The following is a 25857-nucleotide window of genomic DNA, read 5'->3' as shown; positions in this document are numbered from 1 at the left end:
ATTGGTCCTTTTCACAAGAAGATATAAGATGCCCGATTTCAGAACTCCCTCGATTGGAGGGGTACCGTTGGTACTTTCTGATAGGGTTAAATATTTGGGGATTGTTTTGGACAAGAAACTGTCCTGGAGACCCAATGTGGAAGATCGGGCAAGGAAGGCCGCCATTGCCTTGTACTGCTGCAGAGGAGCTATCGGAAAGAGATGGGGACTCTCGCCAAGAATAGTACACTGGCTTTATGAGATGGTGGTCAAACCGATTCTGCTATATGGGGTGCTGGTCTGGTGGAAAGCACTGGACACAGCGAGCACCTCCAAAATGTTAGTGTCAGTGCAACGGACGGCGCTGATCGGTATCAGTGGCGCTCTCAGAACAACACCTACCTTGGCACTGAACGTCATGCTGGACATATACCCAGTAGATATTGCGGGAAAGGCGGCCGCGGCAAGGTCGTTGGTCAGGCTTCGTGATATAGGATATAGACTTTCTGACCGCGGACACTCTAGCCTTCTTACCAGTTTCGACTTCATCCCGGACAGAACGGACTACTGTATGCCGATAACTGCTCCCTATACAACCTTCACCCCAGTTATTCCAGACAAAGAGGATTGGGGAAGAGGAATTATCTGGGGCATGGGACCGGTTAACTTGTTCACGGATGGCTCAAAGCTGGATGGAAAGGTTGGTGGGGGGTCTTTTGTCAAGAGCTAAATTTAAGCCGCAAGTTTAAGTTGGCTGATCACTGCAGTGTATTCCAAGCGGAAATTGCTGCGATTAAGGATGCGGTGGATGGAATGCTATCCAGTGTTACCTCGGTTAAGGAATTTAACATCTACTCTGATAGCCAAGCGGCTATCAAGGCCTTGAGCTCAACTACAGTGCGATCGACGGTGGTCTGGGACCTCGCTTGCGATTGCATCGAATTATTTTACAATTAAGATTATCTGGGTCCCGGGCCATAGTGATATCCCGGGTAACTGTCAAGCGGGTCTCTTAGCCCGAATCGGTACTACTGAACCGGATGAAGATGGCTGTATGGATTTCGGGATCCCGCTGGCCACCTGTGGATTGCTCCTCCATAGCTGGGCGTCGAATTAGCTCAGCAAACGTTGGGCGGATACCACGGCTTGCAGGGTAGCAAGATCTTTCTGGCCAAAAGTGGATGGTAGGAGGTCTGCTGAAATAATTGGGTTCACTAAGGCTCACCTATCAATGGTCATTGGGGTTTTGACAGGGCACTGTCCCATGGGTATCCATGCGGTACGTCTCAATATACTGGAAACTCCATCCTGCTGCAGCTGTATGGAGGATGATGAGGTGGAATCACCAAATCACTTTATGCTTGATTGTCCTGCTTTTGCTAGAATTTGGCGAAAGTACTTCGGTCGCGACTCACTTGAATCTCCCGAGGATATATCCAAAGTTGAGATCGGTATCATTCGGAGCTTTATCGTTGCTACCCAACGATTCTCTAAGTAGCTAGATCTAAGTCACCGTTATTTTTGGTGTATGTGGTATCATAACGGACCTTCGTGTTGTCCAAGTGAGCTATCCTTATCAGGGCAGCTACCACCTAACATATCTTCCCCTAACCTGTTATTGTTGTTGTTGTAGCGATAAAGATATTCCCCGACGGAATGTTATCGACGTTGATGGTTCTTTGCCGAATATACATAGATCCGTTACGTCCCGGTAACAAGCACCATCGCTCGGCCATCCCGGGAACGATTTAATATGACCGGGTTTGAAGCGAAACGCACTCCGAGACTGAACCACGTCAATTACAAAATAATCGGGATATATATGTATAAATATATCATAACATACATATGTGTGTACATTTACTACTTATCACGTGCAAACACAAAAAGGTGGTGGTTATAAAAATATTGCGTATTTAGTAAAAACTAATGAATTTTTATACCCAGCTGTACTTGTGCACAGGGTATTATTATTATAACTTTGATTGGATAACGGTTGTTTGTAAAGGTATAAAGGAATCGCTATAGATATAGACTTCCATATATCAAAATCATCAGTATCGAAAAAAATTTGATTTAGCCATGTCCGTCCGCACGTCCGTCCGTTCATCTGTCCGTTAAACGATAACTTGAGTAAATATTGAGATAGGTTCACCAAATTTGGTACACGAGCTTATCTGGGCCCAGAATAGATTGGTGAGCGAAATCGGATGATAACCACGCCCACTTTTTTATATATATAACATTTTGGAAAACACAAATAATCTGATTATTTATTAAATAATACACCTAGAATGCTGAAATATGGCGTGTGAACTGATATTGAAACTCTTGATAAAAATTAAAAAAAAAAAAAATGAAAATGGGCGTAGCACCGCCCACTTGTGATAAAATAAATTTTACAAATATTATTAATCATAAATCAAAATTCGTGAAACCTATCGTAATAAAAATTAACGCAACAGGTTAAGGACCACGCCCACTTTTATATAAGAGATTTTTAATAGGGTCGTGGACCAATAAAATAAGCTACATTTTTGCAAAAAAGAGCTTTTTATCAATGGTATTTCATTTCCCAAGCGGATTTATAACAATAAATAGGAAAAACTTCAAATTTAAAAAAATTGGCGTGGCACCGCCCCTTTCTATGTTTCGGGAGTCATAACTCGAAGAAAAATTAGTTCAGAATAGAACAATATGTATATATTAATACGCTAACAATTTGTCCATACAAACAATTGACAGGCGGTTTCGCAAAGTTAGCGTACGTAAAATCATATAAAAGTGATATTAATCGATTCGTATAGATCAGCCGCAGTGCATAGGCCTATTTTTGTTAACAAATATTACTCTATTTGTCTATAATTAATAGAAAAAGTTTTTTGTAAATCCAACAATCTCTCCAAATTTGGATATTTACTTTCTTGCACAAAAGCGCGCCATCTTTGGACAAATTATGTAAGTGCTCTAAGACACAAGAAAAAGTTTTTTGTAAATCCAACAATCTCTCCAAATATGGATATTTACTTTCTTGCACAAAAGCGCGCAAGTGCTCTAAGACACAAACCTACATAAGCGCACGCGCTACACGGTGAAAGATTAAAACATGGTTTCCCATTGTTGCCACTTACCTATAATAGCCTCTACCAAAATCCTAAATAATTGGTCCAAAATAATTTGTAGCGTACCAAAAAATCTTAAATAGAATTAATTTCTGACCTGGCCATTTTTTGTGGCAAATTTCACTTACACGTAAATACGTAAGTCTTTATTTAACAGATTCTTTGTTTTTTATTTTAGTTGTTTACAAAAAAACATGAAATCGCAAATAATGAGTTAACTTTTGTTGAAACTAACTAATTTATTTATAACAATTAATGGCAAATTTGCCCCAAAATGTTTTTGCATTTGCAGATTTAATCGTAATTTTAGATAAAGTATGTCTTATAATGAACAAAAAAAAAAGTTACAAAAATATAACATTAAATTTTTTATATTGCCTTTTATGCTAATTTATTTTATTTCTTATTTTATTTTATTATATATTCTCTTATGTCAAATTGGTTTATTATTATTATTTAAATGCAACTTGTTAAAATCGGAAAGTTTCACGTTGTATATTAAACGAAACAAAAAAATATCCCAAAAACATTTTTGATTTTAGGTCAAAACGGCAACCGGCATCATAGCGGCCGTATTGCATAGGCAGTATATTACCCACTATCTATATATTAATACGCTAACAAAATTTCCATACAAACAATTGACAGGCGGTTTCGCATAGTTAGCATACGTAAAATCATATAAAAGTGATATGAATCGATTCGTATAGATCAGCCGTAGTGTATAGGCCTATTTTTGTTAACAAATATTACTCTATTTGTTTATAATTAATAGAAAAAGTTTTTTGTAAATCCAACAATCTCTCAAAATATCGATATTTACTTTCTTGCACAAAAGCGCGCCATCTTTGGACAAATTATGTAAGTGCTCTATCCGAAGATTAGAATCTTCATATTTCCACAATGATCACATTAAAACTCGGAAAAAAGTCTAAGTGCACTTATTGTGTTTTTATATGGAACTGTTTGTTCACTTCACTTAATTTCAAGTAATTTCACCATAATTCTACGTCAATTTCATTTCATTTTACATAATTTTTATATTTTTGTTTAAGGAGCTCCATACCAAAACGTTATAATTACATGTGAAAAGTTTGTAGAAAATTTAAGAAAATACAATCAAAAAGTACAAAGTCTTAGATAAAATTCAAAATTTTACAGAAGAAGTTAAGTAGGTTAGACCAGTCTGCTATATTTCCAACACTTGATGCATAGACTGAGTTGAAAAAAATACACGTTGGTCGAATTTCGACCACAGGCGATACTAGTATGTATTATTGTGCAGCCTTATAACACTATTAAGCACACAAAACAAACAACAACAGCATTTCAAGTGTACAGCTGGGTATGTAATGTTCGGGTTCACCCGAACTTAGACTTCCTTACTTGTTTTTTATTATTTACCACCCCAAAGCAAATATGGAATACGCCCTTTGCTTTAACCACCCAATTATGTACGTTGTCACATTAGTGCGAAATATTCAATGTTGTATGTTTGTACCTACGTATATACGTGTTGTATAGATTATAAAACCATATATACATATACATATGTTTGTACGTACACATATATGTACATATCGCTCATTTACTTCAATAGTGTCATAACTCAAAAAACATGACTTTTGAGTTAATAACATATAAACGTACTCAATATCATGATCAATGTTGTATAAAAAAATCTTTGTGGTCAGTTAAAAATTTACCACGTGCTATAAAAATGAAAATGTGCCTTTATATGCGCAACATATGGCAGTTAAAATCTTTGAATGGCGCTCCTGGAAAATTGTGTTTTTTGAGTTATGACACTATTGAAATAAATGAGCGATATGTACTTAAATTTGATTTATTTTATACTATTGCAATAATTATATGCATGGCCTAAGCCTTTTTGCTTCTGAATTATTTGCATATATATTTTGTTTCGTTGAATTTTTTCAAGGACATGACCTTGAAACAGAGAATTTGTTGCATTGTTAGTTACTAATGCAGCGTATATATCAATATTGTTGTTGTAAAGCGTTTGCTTGCCTAGTCAATTTTGATTTATGAATGTGCATATGTATATTTATGTGCTATATAAAATTTGGAATATGTTACAACAATTTCGAAAGTATACAATCAAATCTGCATGAATATTAAGGGTGACTTATGTTGATGCTGAGTAAAGTGGAATGGTAAATGTTGCCGGGAGTTTAAACACTAGAATGTAAAAATATAAAAAAGTAAAGATTTGGTGATTCGACGGGCGAATAGTTTTTTTGTTATTATTTGTTATTTTTGTGGACTGTATGTTATGTTATTATTTTTAGAGAGGGAGGTCGCTATGTACCTGTTACACCTTGTATTTATTCATTGGGGGCGGCACAGGGGGCTCCAAGGTATTGGCTGCGGGTTGAGCCACCTTGTTTTGCTTTGAAAAACACCGCTTTGGGATAAAAAATGTAAACTATGTCTTTAGAATATTTCACTAACCAGTTGAGAATTACAAACACACTCAATGGCTAATGAAACAAACGAACGAAAAATGTTCATAGTTTAAGTCACTTAAACAGAGAAATTTTATTATTTTTTGTTTTTTAACAGCTACCTAAATTCGGAAGAATTTGTACGTGATTTGTAACTGTATCTTCTCAATCGCAGCGATTTTTTTACGTAAACAAGTAAATCCGGCAGGCGCTACTCTGCCCTAGCTTTGGTCTATCTGCATAAATTGTAAGCAGTTTTTACCTCTTACTCTCCCTTCCCCTCAGCCCCCCCCCCCTTTTGCTTATATTTTTATTCACTCTTCCCTCTGCCTTTCTCTTTCTCTCCCTCTCCGTCTTTCCCTCACTTCTTTTCCGCTTCATCTACCCATATCTCTCTATCTTCGTATAACTCCATCTCTTTCTCCTTACCTCTTTTCTCTTCTCTCTAGTTCTTCTTTCTCTTCTTTATCCTTTTTTCCCAAGTCCCATCCCAAGCCCATGTCCCAGTCACAGTCCCAGAAATGTTACATATACGAAGCGGGTGTAACAGCAGGTATAAAAACAGCCAAATTAGTTCAATTAGCTAAATTTTTATAAATTGCGGATTTTCAAATTTTTTTGCCATAAATGAACACTTTGTCCAATTGAATACAATTTTTTGAGTATTAGCCAAAATAGTTTTCAATTTAGGTTTTTTAAAAAAAATTTTTGCCGTAAATGATACCTGAATCAGATCGGAAATAACAGAGAAAAAATTATTACAATCGGTAAGGCCGTATTTCAGCTTTGAACGAACTAACGCGCTCAAGTATAGATTTCACTAAACAGTGATAGAAGAGCAATATGATGTAAATCGCAGTTCGCAATCACAGCTCATGTCACTGCAGCAAAATTAGCTGCGACAGCACGAATTCATAAATACGTGAATCCACTGCGAAGTAAGCAAGCAGCAAGCTGTGACGCTTACAATTACTTTTAATTTAATCTGACATTTACTTTTATTAAGTAGTGGCACAAATCACGGGCTCTTTGTCGGCTTCTTTCTTTGGGGCGAGACCTCTGAATAAATTTGTGATTCCCATTACTGGTGACCGTAATTGCAAAAGGAACGCAGACGCTGTCATAGTCAGTCGCAGCGATAACTGCGAAGCTGTCGCTGTGATTTAAATTAATATTTTAGTTGTAGTGACAAAATGACGGCTGTCTGAAAATGAACCAACTCTATAGCGGAATCCGCAGGCGTTGTTTGCCTCGAACTTTGGCGCTAATATATTTGGAAAATTTTCGTACATCCCTTCCCTTGCCTTTTTCTCTCTTCCCATCTTTTCCTTCTCCCTTCAGCTCGCAATCTCCCTTAAGTTCTCTTTTCCACTTCTCCCTCTCCATGTCATTTTCGTTACCTTTTTTCTTCCTATCCCACTCCTTCTCATTTTGCTCCAATATCTTTTTTTCACTTTTCCTCTCGATTTTATTCCATCTTCTAGAACTTGCACTTTCATTTATTTCAAAAGTCTCCATATAGTTTTCATCTCTACTCTTCACCTCCATCTTATTCTTTTTACCCTCTATCCCTCTCACTCTCACTGGATGGTGGAGCCAGTGCGTACGCAAAATCGACGAATGTGGTGTATTATGATGGATGATGTGCTCACAAAAGGTAGAGCGTGCAAGTATGATTAATTAAGCTGGTTTACGTGAACTAAGCTCGAGGGCTCATGAGTACTTGGAAACTCGATGATTCGGTGGCCGTCGAGGTATCAGTTCGCACCTTCTTAACCTAATTGATGAAAATGTTCACTATTTCGTTTAGCGATGTACGCACAATGAACTACTAGCTCAGAAAAGTTCTTACCTTACTTCAAGAATGTCCTACCTTTGAAAGAAGTCGTCTACATGCTGCTTTGAGTTCCCTGCAAAGCTTATACAGCATTGCCCAATAACATTTACTAAAACCATCAGCTTCGTAAGGATTGGCAATTACTTCTCCAAGTGATTTAAACCAAAGGATGCTTCAGACAGTGCGACTCCTTTTCACGAGACTTTTTACAACTTTGAACAAAGAAGGCAATACAAAAGTAAAGTGCTCTCTCAACGAAATAAGGCACGCTCTAATGTGTGTGTCTTTATGCTAACAGAACAGCTCGACGGCTTTGATGGCTAGATTGTGCTGAACGAATGAAGGCAGGCGCTCATGCCCAGAAAGCATTGCTATCGTCACATATTCGACATAGTCGAGAGAACCTGTTGGGGGATGTTTTCTATTGATATTTCCAATCGTCATTTATGACTAAGAAGGATGACTGGGCCCAAACAATCAAAATATGCTTATTAATGATGAAAGGCAAGTCTTGCAAAGAACTTGCACTTAGGACCTTCGTTACGGTGTACCATCGATACGACGGTGGTCTTCGGAGTGTGATTGCCTTATTGTAAGGTTCATTAGTCACTTATATAAGCAGCGGTGACAGCGCTAACATTACTTCTTACCATTTTTTGTTGGGAATATGTATATGCGTTAGGGAGATCCTTTAGAAATAAAAATTACCATTTTTTCAGTGGTTATACCACGGCTAACGTTATAACGCATACATTTTGCGCTTGGAGACAGCTAAAGGCTCAAAGTTCAGATTATAGCTTAAGAAGCACAGAATATATTTTTTGTATCGATATTGCTATAGCCAAAGGTATTACATGTAAATTTTGGTCTCGTTCGGAGGCTGCTAAGTAGTGATTTATTGGGTGGTCAAAGCTTTGACTTTGACCTGCGCCACGCCTAAACGTCTCCAATAGAGACCAAGATTTATATGTGAATCTTTGGCCATAAAAGTACTATTTGGATGGATAGGACTGAAAAAGGGCGTTCCTTTGATTTTATTAAGGACCCCCCTAATGTACATGTGCATCCATAGATATCCATACATATGTATCAACATACCAAATATAATTTCAAACACGCAGCTTTAACTACATAGACTTGATTTTGGTTTTTTATTAGATGCAGGACGCAAGGTGCCCTCGAAAGTGCCTGTGACAGCTTTACATACATACGAGGTGTGTTTATAAAGTATCGCGAATTTTGAATTTCCGCGGGTTACGTATATTCGAGTTTCGATTTTTTTGTGGCGTTATGTTGGTACTCATGTCTCTCACTTATGCCGACAAGCTTGGCCATTTCGAATGTTCACTTAATTGTTGGCAGCTGCTTTGCTTGCACCTGTTTTGGCTCGTCTTCGATTTTTACCTATTCAAGAAAAAAAAAAAAAAAGGATCAAAGAACCTGTATGAAATTTTGTGTGAAAAACGAAATTAAGTGCGCGGATGCATTCCGAATGTTGAACGACGAAGAGCGTGCTGGACGCCCGAGCACTTCAACAACACACGAAAAAATTGATGAAGTGAAGAAAATGGTATTGGCCAATCGTCGAATCACCGTTAGAGAAGTTGCTGAAGACCTAGACATATCGATTGGCTCGTGCCATTCGATGTTCATCAATGATTTGGGCATGAGACGGGTCGCCGCGAAATTCGTACCAAAATTGCTCAATTTCGAAGCGACTTTTTGGCCAAAAACACTACACTAATGATGCCGCAGCCACCGTATTCCCCAGATCTGGCCCCCTGTGACTTCTTCTTGTTCCCTAAACTAAAGAGGCCCATGAAAGGAAGACGCTACGCTACGATTGACGAGATAAAAACGGCATCGAAGGAGGAACTGAACACGATAAAAAAAATGATTTTTTGAAGTGCTTCGAAGATTGGAAAAAACCGTTTGCACAAGTGTATAATATCTCACGGGGATTACTTTGAAGGGGACAAAATAGATATTCATGAATGAATAAATCATTTTTGAAAAAGACACAAAATTCTCGATACATTTTGAACTCACCTCGTAGATACATATGTACATAGCCTTGTGTAGTTGAAACAATCCCTGCCCGCCTGACATTGATTATTTACACAGACAGCATTGTACTCGACCCGGGCATTATGGATTTTTTCAACGTCAAGAGTATGTCTTTGGTATATTTTCAAGTTGAAGGATATGCCGTGAAAAAGGCTTTGTCAGTGCACGTTCATGGACGCAGTTGCTCTCACAGATTGGCAATATTTGAATTACATATTTACCTATCACATAACTTTTATAGATTTACATATGTAGGGTTGTTACATATGTATGTAGACATTTATAGACTCATTGTACTAAATGAAAGGACTATTCCTGAAAAAGTCTAAAGCTCTGTAGACCGCGGCCAACTTATCTGCAAGAATAATAGGCGTGTTTTTTTTTACATGTATATGCATCTACATTTGCGGGTCAAAAAATCGCTTACCTTCACTTAGATAATGTTAGGGAGACCCTGCAGCAGTGGTAAATAGGTCGTTACAAAACGAGTTGTACTGAATAGCGGAGGCACGCACCTCTGTTGTTCACAGTGTATAACCTATATTTGAATCAGTTCCGATGAATAGTGGACAACACCCTTTTCGCTCATAGAAGTGGAGAGTAGTGTAAAGATAAAATTGAGAGACACCTTTCAGTTGCAACTGGGTATAATGCATACTGAAATTTAGCAGTACTAATTTTTTGCGGAACCATTTCATAAACTTAGATAAAGTTACACACTTAGCAGTCCATATAAAGTTTAAGTGCATGTAAATAAAAACACAACTAATAATTGCAATCTGGTTACCAAAGACCAATTGTGTAGTTGTTTCATCGCTTCGTATGATGTGCCCACGCAGTGGCGGATCGTGAGCTTGGCTGTGGGGAGCGAAATGGTATCAAAAAGTTTCATAAATTTTGTTTTATTTTTATAAAAGCGGTATTCATGTATAAATTGCCATGCATCGTGAAATGCCAAAATTTTGTGCCTCCTGCTATTTTCATGCTCAAGAATATTTTTCATTGCATTTTTCTTGAGCGATTGCTTTTGATCTGCGTACAGCGCTTAATAATACCAAAATGTAAGCTTTCGATTTCAAAGTATTTTCGAAAGTATGTATGTATTTTGTTTTTAAATACTTTTTGTATTTTTTATTTGGTACTATTATCATCACTGGGTGTGTACATTTCATAATAATAAACCCAACGGATTAATACCCTCCAAAGCCCGCCCAACCGACACGAGGGGCGCATCCGCATGACGCACGGATTTGTTTTTGTTTTTGCCGAGTTGTTGATAGGCGGAGGTTTGTTAAGCGTCGAGATCTAAAACTGCTCAGCTACAGAATAAAAATCATCAGCTGAGTATTATATACATAACAGTAGAAAATTATACATATAGTAAATTGTTAAATAAGTTAAGGATTTAGCATGTAAAGATTTTTATTTTTTATTTTTATTTTTATTTTGTTACGAGTTAAGATAGGATAGGACAGTTTTCCTTATAGTAAAAAGTGAATCCGTTATATCAAATGAATTCGAGTGAGAGTTAAAATCATAACACAAACACCGGAAAGGTTCATTTAATTCGAAGTTAGTTCTACACTGCCTCAAAAGAAGAGGTTTGTAATGTCTTGACGCTCGTGATGGGATATTGAAGTTTACTTCGTTCAAAAGAAAGGGGCTAGAAATTAGTCCATTCAGTAGTTTAGCCATAAATAATACTCCTAGCATTTCTCTACGGCTAGCGAGAGTTGGAAGATTGATAATCCTTAACCGACTAGTATAAGGTGGAAGATTATATGCAGAGTCCCAATGAAAATTCCTTAAAGAAAAAAGTAAAAATTGCTTCTGTATTGACTCAAGCCTATCTGCATGAACTTGATATCTCGGATTCCAGACTACTGATCCGTATTCTAGTATCGGCCTAACCAATGTGGTAAAAAGGGCTTTGGTTACATAAGGGTCACTAAATTCTTTAGACCATCTCTTCACGAATGATAGAACACCTCTAGCCTTATTGGCAGTAGTCATAATATGAAGGTTGAAACTAAGTTTAGCATCCATCGTAACTCCCAAGTCAACAAAATAATTTACTGATGCAAGACAAAAATTATCAATTACGTAAGAGGCTGCTGGCAAAGATCTCCGAGAGAAGCACATGAACTTACATTTATTGATGTTCAGCGGCATTGAATTCGCGTTGCACCAAGCAACTAAGCAGTTTAAATCCGCTTGAAGCAATGGACGTTCTTCAATAGACTCATAAGACCTAAAAAGTTTTACATCATCAGCATACATTAAAATTTTGGAATATTTTATTATGGTACAAATATCATTAATAAATAGCAAGAACAGAATTGGACCGAGATGACTGCCCTGTGGGACGCCAGAGGGAACATTAATGACCTCTGAAAGAGTATTTTTAAAAATTACTTGTTGCGTTCTACCGCAGAGATAAGAAGATATCCACTGAGTGAGACCTGGTTGGAAACCAAGTCGATCCAGCTTGTGGATAAGCAATGAATGGGAAACTTTGTCAAATGCTTTACTGAAATCAGTGTAAATAACATCGGTGTGAAGATTTTCTCTAAATCCATTAGAAACATGCGTTGTGAATTCAAGTAGGTTGGTAATGGTAGATTTGCCTCTACAGAATCCATGTTGAGAGTTTGCAATCAATGCAGAAATGGAAAATGTTAGCTGATTAGTAACAATGGCTTCAAACACCTTTGGGATGGCAGACAATACTTATATAATCTTAATAAAACAATGTAACAATAACAATGTAAATAAATGTTATGTTTAAAGACACAGAGTGAAAATTTCTGAAAGTGATCACCGGAAAACGTCATAATTTATTTTTGAGCAACAAAGATATTATTTGATAACTATCGATAATACTGTGACGAATATTAGTGACACTAAGTGATACCCACATCACTAATCTAATACTAAGTAAATAAAGCCACAAAAACAATAAAGCAAGCAGTCACTTGTATTTACATAAACGAATCAATCATTATGTCTACCCATATGTCCATACAAGCAGCGGAGAGCAACGCACAAACACATGCATATATCTGAGATACTCCCAAAAGTATGCAATCATTTGTGCAAATATCACTCATATATACACGCGCATATGAGAGGCTATAGGCGTTCATCTGTAGTTATAGCTGATAAATAAGTAGTAGATTCTTGAAATAGAAACGCCTAGAAGTATGCGAGCGAGACAGCACAGAGTATAAAAGAGCGCCAGCTGAACAATCAGATTGAGTTTGATTTAAGCACGCTATCTGTCGAGAAGTAGTAATATTGTGAAGTACTTGAATAAAGGCCATTTTGCATTATTGAATAGTGGAGTTATTTATTCAACAGTTTAGTGATTCGAAAGTTAGTCGAAGGTTGCAAATAAGAGGAATCGCACTAAATTCGTTACAATACAAATAAATGCTCGTCTTCGATTTTTCCAAAAAATACTGTATCCTTAATTATCGCCATTTGAATTTTCTTTGTGCTTTTTCTTTTAAAGTTGAATAGCAGCCGATAGGCTCCACTGAGTTTGACAATCCGGCAAAAGTCTAGTTGAGGGGTCGATTGCTAATACGCTACCAAAAATATTGAGAGAGGTGTAAAACTTCGCGTATTGACCTCAGTATTGATAATCCGAAGGCGGAAAAGAGAAATTTTAACTCGTTCAAAAAATATTAAACAAAAACCGAAAAATGACCCGCGGGTCCCTCTGAAACCGGGGTTGTATCCATAGTATTTTTTCGCAGAACACCTTTCTGCATTGGCGGCCTTCGGCTGCGCTTATAAAAACTTACCCTGGGTGGGTACAACACCGATTTGGAGACCAAAACGATACCCGCGCAAAACACTTATGTTTACAATTTTTTTTGTGGGTACACAAACATTACAACAACCACATGAAAATAGCCAACTTAAACTGCAAATATCTCCCGGCAGAGCAAAAATTTTTCTTTACCCGCCTTCGGATTATTGTTGTTGTTGGTCAATATGCGTCTTTTGACACCTCTCTCGATATTTTTGGTAGCGCATTAGCAGTCGACCCCTCAACTAGACTTTTACCGACAATTCAAACACCAATTTGCTTGTAATTAAAAACTTTTTAAGAGCACATTTTTTATTTCTGTGAAATAAATTTCTATTTTTAAAATTGTTGCAAAAACCGTGCAAAAAATTGTTTTGGAGCACATTTTTGCACGCAAGGAAACCCACATACCCAAAATTTTACTCTCTATGATATTTCGTTGAGAAAAAAATGTCCCGCAGTATTGATGCTAGATATTTTCGGACTTGAAGATTTTCCATACAAAGTTTTATTTTTCAAATACTTTAAGTATTGAACATTTGAATATTTGTTTTCTTTGGATATTTAATTTCTGTTCTGTAAAGTATTTTAAAAATAAAATTTCTCGACCTTTGGGGGGAGGGGGGGGGGAGGTGTCCCCTATTTCCCCGTAGATTCGCGCCTGTGCCCACGCGTTTCGTGCCCATGTGGGAGGCGAGCGACGAGGAGAAAATAATGGCAGCTTTGAATAACAAGATTGAAGTACTTTTCTCTTGTATACTCTCGGGGCGCTGTACCGTTTCATGAAAACCAGGAAAAGCTCTTATCATACCAGCTGTTTCATCAAGTAATTCAAAGGTAAAATCTTCATCTATGACGTTTCTGTTCCTTTCCCGGTCCTCAAGCAGTTAATAACTGGGATGTCGCTGCACTATTGGTAGCATTGAAGGCACAAATAGCCGAAATTTTACAGAGAATTCCCGAAGGAGAGCGGAACAATTACGAATCATTGATGGGCGCTCTAGAGAGGCGTTACGAAAACGAGCACAGGAGGCAGATATACCAAACGAAATTGCTGAACTGCTTCCAGAAGGCTAGTTGAAATTCAAACGTTCACAAATGGAATTTGGGATGAGGAAACAAAGTGACCTGCATACGCAAACCGAAAACCCACATTCGCTGAAACGGTGTCAAATGTACTGATTGAGGAAACAGCCTCGCTTTTGTGCAAACCAGTTTGCAAAGCGCACCATGTGGAAGAAGAGGTGCCAGAATAGGTGGACACAATATTGGAAGCACTAAAGGGATCGCAACAGCAGTGTGAGAGAGTAATGAAATGCTTCAATTGCAGGTAACACTTAAAGTCATTGCGGACGCGGACCTAGTGGTGCCAACAACAGAGTGGAGTTAAGCGCAAAGCTGAAGAGAGAAGTTGCTCCAACTATTGCATCGCAAATGGGGGAAAAAAAGTGATCAGTCTAACCGTTTGAGGATATGTGTTTAAAGCAACTATTTTGCATATGCTCTGCTCCATATGGCATTAGTATGTATACATGTACATATTTCTTTATTTATGTACATAGATGCCCTTATATACATATATATTTAAACTGCTATATCATACGTAAGTATATACCACACCTCTTATAAAGTACAATATGACAGCATCTTTCCAGCAATCTGCTTCCAGGATGCACATGGAATGGCTATGGAATCATCTGCAACGTACCGTCATATGTTAGTATATTTACATATATGCCAGTTTACATAACCGTGTAACAAGGAATAGCAAAATTTCCTGTAGGCATGTGTCTACAGTTATAAATAAAATAACTATATACATATTGTAACGAATTTTGGGAAATTCCGCTTATTTGCAACCTTCTACTAACGTTCGTATCGCTAAACCGTTGAAGAAATAACTCCAATATTGAAATAATTCAAAATGGTCTTTATTAGACTACTTTGAAAACACTTATACTTCGCAACTGATAGCGTTCTTAAACCAACTTATTCGTCGTGCCTCAGCTGGTGCTGCTTTTATAATCTTTGGTTTTCTCGTTGGCATATTTCTAGGCGTATCTATTTCTAGAATTTACTACTTGTTTACCAGCTATAAACTTATCAGCTATAACTATTATTGCGACCGAAAGATCACAGTAAGCCGCAGTGACTTCTTCGAAGAAACCGCAGTGACTAACCGCTTGTGACGACATCAGAATCGCAACTATGCTTACTTATCTGAATCTCACATTTAGGCACAGCTCTGGTAAGAGTAGCACAATAAGCTGAGATAACATTGAACAATAATCGCACACAGCACTTCACCAAGAAGCGTCCTAAATGGGAAGCTAGCTTTGGAAAGAGAACGTCGTTCCGGCCGAACCATACGTCTTTACTTTGTTCACTGTCATGAAGAGATAAAAGGTAACAAGGTTCTGTGACTGCGCTTATTTCTAAGCGTTGTTATGAACTGCGTTTTAGATCATATTGCATTGTTCCAAATTTACGGAAGGTGTCTGATCCGCGGATTACTGAGTGGATACAGAGAAGTAGATCCTAGAGGCTTGTAGATAACTGTATTGTAGCAGAAGCTCTGGAGAAATCGTGCTTAAACTGTAGTCGCGCCAATATATATATTGATAGTCAAGCAGCCATTACAGCAATAATCGCACACAGCACTTCATCAGACTTCGCTCAGGCCGGACCATACATCTATACTAGGTTCCCGGGATAGAAGGTAACAAAAGACCGATGGGTATGCAAACGAGGGTACTTCCATCGACGTATCCACGGTAGATGTCCTAGTCTGCTTTGGAGAAGGGAGACTGAAGTTGCATATGATTCCTCAAGCAGAAAAGTTGCGGAAAGAAGGGTGAAGCAGCAAAAATTTTAAGACCATGTGCAAATCCTTCGATATCTGACTCACCAACTTGCTCATGTCCCTAAAAAGAGAAGACTTAAGGCTTATAATGGGCATACTACCTGGGCACTGTCTTCTAGGCGTCATATTGAAATAAAGTAGGTCTCGTCAGTAACAGCGGAAGTAGGAAATGCGGGCTGCTGGAAGAAACGGCTGAGCACGTGTTCAGCGCTCGCGCGTTCAAGGCCCTCTCTACTAGTGGCGATAGAGCTGCCAGATCTCAAGACAGCTATTAAGCTAGGCCCTAGTTGTTGCCAATAGAAAACAATTATTTTATAACCTAAGTCCTGGTACATATTTTTGAGTTTTTCGTTTGGTTGTCAAACATTGAGTCTGTAAGAGGTTTCTATTGACCCACCAGCTCAAACTAACTTAACCTAAATCAAATTGCTTTTTTATTACTGTTTAGCAACAAGTTTTTTTCAATTAGAAGAAAATTTTTCTAAGCTGGGTGTTTGGCAAGGACTCCGAGTGTATATCTGCCATGAAAAGCTTCTCAGTGAAAACTCACCTGCCTTGCCAATTTGTAGGCAAAACTAAAACGAGCACGACGCAAATCGGAAGAGAAACTTTGCCTAAAATCTCTTTGGAGGTTATCGCGCCTTGCATTTATTTTTTTTTATCTTTAGCAACAGTCACGGATAAAAATCAGTGCAAATGAGAATAGACATTGACAAATGACGTTGTTCCTCAAAGTCGCAAGAACTGTCAACTAACGTCCTTATGACCTTTTCACCTACGATGCGCTTTTGCTATCTCAATTCAGGTATTGGCACTCCATCTCCTCCCTGCAGATATTACAGAAGGCAGTCGTTGGGATGTCAATACATTCACCATGTACTCAATTCACATAAGGGCAGTATTTATATATATAGTTAGTACCACCAACAGTGGAGCTTCAATGATATCATTATGATGAATCAGGAACTATGTTCGGCTTCCATTGAAGATTGGCCAAGTTTCGTTGATCCCCTTACGTCGGCATACCAGTCTAAATTTAGATTTGTATTTTTAAGTGAAGTCATATCTTGAACAAGCAGCATGAGAAATTCCAAGTGAACTACCACGCTAATTCGGCGCTTTAATCTAGTATATGTATACAGTTCGTCAAATGACTGTTTGCATTCAGCTGAGACTGTTAATGCAGTGTTTCGGCTTTGATCGCTGTTTGACTATCAGAGTCCGAGAAGATCTACGATTTGGGGCCTATACTATTATTGCAAACTGCAAAGGTAAATAGGCTATAGAAATGCGTGCGAAGAAGATGATCATTTCGCACAATAACATCTGTCAATCCGCAATAACCAAAAATACCGTATAGCAAAGCCCATAAGATTCCCCTTGAAGGTAATCGTGTCATAAGAGGGCTCAAAACAAACGAAAATTGATACTGATGATGGCACAACGCCGAAACCCATTTGTCTCGAAACCAGATTTTACAAGGAATGACAGCAAATCGTTCCGATAAAGATAGCTCAAAGATTTCCCCAGAACGTACCAGATACATGTATCGCAAAAGGTATTTCCCTAAGCGCAACATTCCCCTTAACCTTGGGAGATTCTTTTCACGGTTACAAAAACTACAGGAGGATTTTCCATGCTAGCTTCCGGCTTTATCAAGAACATTTCTAAAATTCTTTGTAACTCGCTTTATGAATCTTCCATTTTATCGAAAGTCTAAGTCTGAAAGAACGCTGCATACGCACTTCTAAGTCATGAATTCTTCTAGGGCATCACACATACATAACTTATATGCCCACCAAAGCATGCTTGGAGTTAAAAAAAAAGTAAGCAATGGGTGTCAGGGCTGGTATCGCAATATATATTTCGTTTGATAAATGGCCATAGCAGTCCGCAGACTGTGAGTCTACAGAAAAAACGCCCTTTAATTCGCGACTACCTGTGATTTTGTTTTAAGATAATGTGTAAAAGCAGATGATGCAACTGTTGTCTCAAGAATATCACCATTCCTATATCTGATATCGTTTCAGGACAGGATCGTATGCATTTTTGTTACATAACAACTCTTTTATGTGTGCTGAGAGAGAGAGGTGCTGATACTAAAAGCTGGTAGCATGTCGAGATTTGAAAAGTTATGACATCATGAGCCCAGCCCGCCTACTGCAGCACCCCACTATAAGATTTTGACTGAAAGGAATATGAAGAATAATTTCTGAACGTGCTAAAACGGGTTACAGTGCAGTAACGCCTATTCGAAACCAAGTTGTCTTACATTTTGGTCTCAGAAACTCTCATGCTCTGCACTCGCCAGATTAAGACTCCAGCTTTAGAAGCGACAGAGTCTAGAGGGGTTTCCAACTCCTTTAGTGCACGTAAACTTCAAACGTAAACGTAGACTTCACCTTTTCTTCACAACATAATCTATAGCTTTGGAAGTAGCGAATACCTCCCAAGACATCAAGTGACCATCTTGCTCAGAATATTTTCTGCTTTCTACAAAGTTCATACACACACTTTATCTGCATGGGCTAGACATAGACCCTCCGAGCTCTACGGCATCCATAAAGTGAGTCTAACACCAAGTGGAAGAGTGAGGAAGAAAACGCCCTTTGCTGCGTGCAAATTATATTATGGCTCCTTGTGCCTAAATATGCGATTTACTGTCGGCTAGGTAGTCAAAGAAGTTAATCCGCAAAATTGTTTTATAGTGTTATCACAATCCCCACCCTAATAATTTTTATGTCGGTTCACTTTGATATCAGCTTTTGCCGGCTGAACTGTACCTTTACTTTGCGGAAAGCACCAAATAGTTGAATGACATCTTTGCACATACGTACAAATACATATGTATATGTATGCAGTAGGAACCGAAATACACGTATAAGACAAACAATGCTAAGTTTTCGCAAAAATGAAAAATGAAAAAAAAAAAAAAATGATTGGCACATGCGCAGTCTGAGCAATCTTGGTGCAGCAACTGCCTACATGGGGTATATATAAAATGCACTTCAAAAACGCAAATTGCAATTAGCCATGCAATTTTTAAAATCGATGCATTTGCATACGCGCTGGTGGTACCTCCATGTACGTATGTGAAATTGTAGCTCTTACTGGCTTCTGTAGGCGTATTTCTAACTTAGGAGAGGGAGGCAGCTAAAACTTTCTTGGTCTACTGCAGCATTTAGGCCGAAGTAGATTTAAAGATGATCTAGCTGTACGAGCTTTATGCAGACATCAACATAGTCCAGCGACTACACAGCGACACCGACTATACTGACTAGACCATGGTATACGATTGAAAAAAGAAACTCCAGCTCGGCAGGTATTCTTAACGAAACCCGCGAGGACGGCCCTAACTCCGCTGGAAGCACTGTAGGTGGAGTAAGAGAAGTAAAGGACTGCAAGGTGATACCAATTTAAGCCGATTCGTCAATCTAGCTGTCCCTCTTTCGAAATAACTGAAGCCAATTGGTTGTGGCGCAGTCTTCCTCCACCTGTCTCTCGAATCTCAGTGGAGATCTCTCATTCCTCTGCTTCCAAAAAGAATTCGCATAACATGACATGTCCATCGAAGCATTTGGACTTTTACTCGTTACATTATTCTCATATCTACGTACAGCTCATACAGCTCATCATAATCCCTAATTCGATACTCACCGTTGGCATGCGCGGTTCCAGGGGGGGGGCCTTTTTGTATTGACTGTAATGAAGTATATAATACTAATCTACATAGTAGTTTCTTATCACACAGCGGATTTTTACTAATTTTTAATTTTTCTTGCTTTTTTACGTTATTATTATATATATTTAAAAAAATGCCCCCCCCCCCCCCCCCCCCCCGGGGGAAAAAAGCAAGACAAATAAAAAAATAGTAAAAATCCGTTGTGTGATAAGAAACTACTATGTAGATTAGTATTATATACTTCATTACAGTCAATACAAAAAAAGTCCCCCCTCCCCCTGGAACCACGCATGCCGTAGGCATTACGGATAGGATCGTACATCTTGCGGAGAACTTCTTTCGATAGTGTCCGTGATTCCGAGTCATATATAGAGGGCAGGTACGATGAGCGAATTGAAGAGTCTGATTTTTGTTCCTTGAAAGAGAGCTTTACATTTCAGTTGCTCAGTCCAAAGTAGCAGCTGTTGGCCCGTTTGATTCCTAATCTGACATTGTTTTTATATTGGTTCCCATATATAATAGACGAAGACTTACATAGTGTCGAAATTATATCCGTGAACGTGACGTAGCACAAGACCCACTTTTTCCCGCTTTATCAAAAGGAGCTTAAAAACAATGATATCAGTATCATCTTCATACACCCAACTATCATGCCTCAACTAAAAAGGCATCCAAACAGGCAACGTTGCTAAATAGGCTGATATCAAACTTCGAAGAGCAAAGGAAGCTGCTAATGAACATTACCATATCGACGCTACTGTACGGCTATGAACTGTCGGCAAACACACTTCAGATGAGGAAGCGCTGATTTAAAGTACGGTTTTGAAAACATTTCGAACGACCGAATACCCTAGTATTTATTTAGGTTCTACTGATTATTTGTTGACGATAAGATGTCATTCAGCCTCAAATCTGTCTTATACAAATAATCTCCATCAGTATGTGTTGGAATAATAAACTGACAGCATGGAAACGTGGTCGCGAGTTTCACTATTGTTAGTGGTTTTTATCGCTACAATCACTGGAGAAGTTAAGGTATAAATAGATCAAATCTTACAACTCTAAAAATAAAACCAAATACTGTCTTTATTTTCTGTTGAAGCTCACCGATGCCAATGTGCTTTTCCGCTTTTCGCTTGGCGTTCGTGTAGGTAACAATGATTCAACGGAGACCATTGGTGGTGATGACGTATTTAATAAAACGATAATTTTCGATAATAATCGTTTAACAATCAGAAATAATCTCGATCCCAATGATATGTACGAAGAAACTGTAGGAACAGAAGCTCCCTATTATTCGAAGCTGCCGTCAAGCACAACCACAGTTCAGCCAGTTTTATCGGCAGACGATTTTAGGATGGAGGAGCAAAGGAAAATGGAAAAAAAATTAATGGAAATTTATGAAGCACTAACACAGTTGTTGCAAGAAATAACAATAATCGATGGACGTAGCGAATATTTGGAGCAAAAGCTTAAGATTATTATTAGTTATGTGAATTTTTTCGCACAACCCGCAGCTAAGGGTTTCAAATCCCAAAACCCAAATGACAACGCTAATTTGACCTGTTATAGATCATTTATAGAGTTTGTCGAAAAACTTGATGAGCCTGTGGTTGGTTTAAAAATGAGTGAACAGGTGAAGGATTATTATTTGCTTAAATCACTTCTGGAGAAATATAAAATTTTTCAATTGAAAGAGGATGTGGATGAGCAAATGCATGCTGCGTCGGAGGCTTGGAAACAGTATGTAGCAAAAAAAGTAGTCAAAGTGGATGTTTAAGAGATTCGGGAACTTTTTGTAACTAAGCAGGAGCTTGAAATTATGTTTTTTCAGTTATGCAATTTGCTGTAAAACTAACCCAATATATTCTGAAGTAATAAAGTTGTAATACCGCTTTCAGTAGCATCACACGTATTTAGTAGGATCACCACCCCACATTCATATTTATACCACTATTTACGCACCCCCCCCCCCCCCTCCCCCTGTAACAGCGATCAATTACGATATATTCTATATGTGAGACCCAACCCCACGGTGTGAAACAACTATTGGCTCCATGTTCACAAGTTCTTACCTTGGTTTGATATGGAGTCTATCTAAGCACCAACCATTTTAAGGATAATGGCATCTGGTTGTGAGGCAATTCCACCTTGAACTCCACTACTGTTTCATACCAAGCACAAATATTTCGCTGTAACATGTTCTAATGCTAACGATCTTCAGATACACGATATTCCACTATTTTAATACAATTATTAGGGGATGTGAACAACCCGTTCTGAGCACCAGGAATTATAATAAACCAAACCCTGCTTCACAGTTAAGGGACTGTGATCAAGTCTCCAATACATCATAATAAAAAATGTTCGTTCGCTGTGAATAACTACAACCACGTCAGCTATAAGTTCATAATGTCCCTTAACTTCTACTAATATATGACGTCGTTATATATATATATGAAATGACTGTTCGCCGTGAATGACATGTTCGAGGCTACATGAATAGCCACATGTACTAAGCTCATTTAATCTTAAGATACATCTCATTAATCACAGGCACGAGCACATTACTTTAGGTGAAATGCCACCGCTCAGCATAGCCTGACGTACTTTCAAAGATTATAAAAATAACAGTGAGCACAAACCCACTCTTACAATTATTAACTGTAATCAATAAACGATAGGCATCTGCTTATACTTCTTTATATAACACTGTTTTTATTCAACATATTTAACTCCATTCACAATTTTGGGATGCGATCAACCTTTTCTTTGACTTTCCGCAGAAGTCTTTGAAATATTTATGCTTAGGTTAGGACAAGTATTGCGACAGTTTACCCTCGTGGGCGAACCATAAGTAAACTATATGCCAACTTTCCATCGAAGAAGACCGCATTACTCCGAAGAGAATACTTTATTGCCAACTTCATCGAAGAAGAGACTGCAAAAGTGTATTCATCGCATTAAGGAAAAACCAAGGGAACCCAAAATGCGATTTGAAACCACAGCTCCCGCGATTCATTCGAATCCTTAATGCAAGAGTCAAGACTTGAATACAAGCATCATGCGATACATTTTATCAGGTCACAACTTGGCTGTCTTACTCCCCGCGGTACAATTTTTATAACGACCGTGACAGAGTCGCGCAGGCGGTACACTGCGACCACTCTACTCACTTTCGAGTAAACATCACTCATGAATTGGTTAGCCATGGTATTTTAATCGCCATTTATGATCGGTATACCAGCCGGGGGCAAATTCTTGGCCCGTACACCCCAGGGGGATGTAACAGCATTCAGCAAACGAATAAGAATGCACAGACTAAATGCAAGTAATCACTTGCATGCATTTCACTCGTGCGACAGTGGCCTACCCGCGAGTGTGCCAAACTTCCCAAACTGTTTATAACGACTTAGGTTTAAGCAGAAACAGTTTGGATTTTATATGTAATCTAAGGTGTGACCTACGATAAGGGAAGTCTGTACCGCAAACAATTTCGATAGATATAATTGCCATATCTTGTATAGAAAACCACCTCGGTCGACCACTATATTTTCATGTGTCTGGAGATTGGAAAACCTAGTTACTATAGGTGCGTTCACCGCCTCCCCCCCCCCCCCCCCCCCACACACACCTATGGTTCCAGGCATCCATATTAATTACTTGGGTATAATCTATTTCACCCACCATCGGTTGCTTGGAAATTGATCCACCGATTAGTCATTACCGATTCAAAAATCCTACTCGACGACATTGGTCATCTATGACTCACCCGATTCCTCCAACCACCTTTTGCTTGGGAATTGATCCATCCATTGTTGTTGCAGCGATAAGAACACTCCCCGAAGGTCTCTGTATTGCTGCCTTTGTTTCTGTTATTGCGACCGCTGGCAGTTATTGTCCATCACCTTACATTTCGTTGACTCAGCAGTAAGCTCAGCAGAGCATACCCACGAAAAAATCATGTCGCTAGAAGAATTCGAGGGTAAGCGCTCTAATATAAAGCGAAATATAAATTGTAGAATCATATAAGAATTCGGATAATAAATTGGCCAGTTCTGAGCTATAGTGCCGCTTAGGGATTTTAGAATCGTACTTCAAGCAAACGTTGTCGGTTCAAGCTGACATTGAAGACTTAGATGCTAGCGACAACGGCCGTGTAGATTTGGAAGACAGCTACGTCGCAGTGAAGCTAAGCATTCAAGTGGAACTAGGAAAAGATGCAAACAGCACTGTGCACTATCCCGAGACATCAGCAGCTGTAACCCCGTCGTCCCATTTACCACGATTATCGTTACCAACATTTAGTGGTGATTATGCCCATTATAGAAATTATATTACATCGTTTAACCAACTTATTGCTCGTGAGCCGAGACTCACAAACAGGCCCGAGGGGGGAGGGGGATTCCTCCCGCTCGGGGTTGCTCAGGGAGGCCCGCGATTCAGAGGTACTAAGACATTTTTTTTTAATTCAGGAGAGTCTTTAGTTGTTCCATGTGCAAATTTTAAGCCGAATTTCAAAAGCAACGAATATTGATAATGATTTTTTGCCTGGACCTGAGGAGACAATAAAACATCAAACAAAAATGTATGTTTACATGAATCCGAAATCGTAAAGTTTTCGTGGTGACACTGATGAAGTTTCATCTTCAAAAAGTCTTCCAACAATACCACCAACTCTGTATCAAAGTCAAGATTATTTAAACGACTTCGTTACCGGTACCGTGAATAATGAGTTTTTGCGATCTGAAGAAGCCAACGAAATAATTCGTCGAGGTCATCAAAAGTGTCCTTTTGTTTTTCCACAAGATTGTCATGACGAGGCATTCCCTACCTCGTTGTTAAACAGAATCTTGCCAAATGGAGAGAAAGTGGAGCGTGACTGGTTGGTGTGGAGTGCCAGTAGCAATGCTTTTTATTGGGAGCGTAACGGCCGTGTTTTAGAAAATTCTACCTCGCAAAATCCCGCAAAATGTTAAAAAATCCTGCATAGGTAAAATCCTGGTTTTCTAAAATTTTGCTTTTCCAAAATCCTGGTTTTCCAAAATTCTGCTTTTGCTAAATCCGGCTTGACAAATTCTGCTTTTAGTGTACTTACCATTTAGATAAACTTTCTGAACAACGAAATGAACCGACTTACGCAGCGAAAAGTATTCAAACTCATACACAGCGATTTTAGTTATTTTCTCTAAATAATAAAAAAATACCCATCAACACTTAACATTTCCTTGTTTTTATTCGATTTTACAATACTAATACGCGACATCTTTTACAAATATTTTATTAAACCACGATTTTGACAGCATTAAAGCACAAAACAGAAAGTAAATGAAACATTTAAGAACTTTATGTATAACGGTATTTCTAGTTCCAGCAATTCTTCAATGAACATGTGTACATACATAAATATGGGTGGAATAATAAAATAAAAAACAAGTAAGAACGGGACTATCTTCGGCTGTGCCGAAGACTTCATACCTTTCATGAATGGGGCTGAACAATAATCTTATCCCGTTCGTAATCTCCGAATAATCGGATGTATAAGATAAGAAATATATAGTGAAAAGATCTACATACCTTAACGATTTTTAAGATAAATATAAAATAAAAAACAGGTAGGTAATTTGTGTGAGGATGCAAAGTTTCAGGTTTTTTGTGGTCTGCGTGTAAAAACTATGACTACGAATCACGTATTTCAACAATATATGACGTAAGCGTAACTATTTGATGAAATTTGATGAATTTTGAAGCTTCTAGCCGTAAAAAGGGGGCAAAAATTAGAGTTTATATGGGGTACATAGTATATATACCACCGATCTCTATGATTTTTTCAGACAACAATATATGCTATATACGTAAGCATATGGTGAAATTTGAAGCGTCTAGCTGTTAAAAAGGGGCAGAAATTGCGCACAGTTTCTTATCTGAACAATCGGTTGCATGAGATATATACTATATATACCACCGATCTCAATGATTTTTCCATACAAAAATATATGCTATACACGTAAGCATTTGGTGA

General features: G+C 38.3%; 2 protein-coding genes across 3 annotated transcripts in view; one reads left to right on the top strand and one right to left on the bottom strand.

Moving 5' to 3' along the window:
• Positions 1-25857, bottom strand: part of LOC137252556 (piggyBac transposable element-derived protein 4-like) — a 371343-nt gene that overhangs the window by 29914 nt on the left and 315572 nt on the right. The window contains exon 1 of one of the 2 annotated variants that reach the window (XM_067788489.1): positions 24934-25117. The exons of the other annotated variant lie outside the window; for it this stretch is intronic. Within the exon in view, the coding sequence (XP_067644590.1) occupies positions 24934-24936 (3 nt within the window). The 5' untranslated portion in view covers positions 24937-25117. Of the gene's footprint in view, positions 1-24933; positions 25118-25857 lie in introns of those variants that run through there. 2 annotated transcript variants of the gene reach the window in all.
• On the top strand, positions 20712-21735 carry LOC137237868 (uncharacterized). Its single transcript, XM_067762229.1, has 2 exons — positions 20712-20870; positions 20938-21735. The coding sequence occupies exons 1-2, from the start codon at positions 20802-20804 to the stop codon at positions 21613-21615; spliced, it is 747 nt and encodes a 248-aa protein (XP_067618330.1). The 5' UTR covers positions 20712-20801; the 3' UTR covers positions 21616-21735.

This window comes from Eurosta solidaginis, chromosome 1 (genome assembly GCF_040869045.1).
Source record: "Eurosta solidaginis isolate ZX-2024a chromosome 1, ASM4086904v1, whole genome shotgun sequence".
Lineage (NCBI taxonomy): Eukaryota > Metazoa > Arthropoda > Insecta > Diptera > Tephritidae > Eurosta > Eurosta solidaginis.
The sequence above is the reverse complement of the archived record's forward strand: the minus strand, read 5'-3'. Positions and strand labels throughout refer to the sequence as shown.

Coding starts and splice junctions, on each gene's coding strand:
- LOC137237868 (XM_067762229.1), top strand. CDS start 20,802: ATGGAAACGTGGTCGCGAGTTTCACTATTGTTAGTGGTTTTTATCGCT. Junction 20,871..20,937: donor CAATCACTGGAGAAGTTAAG/GTATAAATAGAT, acceptor TTTCTGTTGAAG/CTCACCGATGCCAATGTGCT.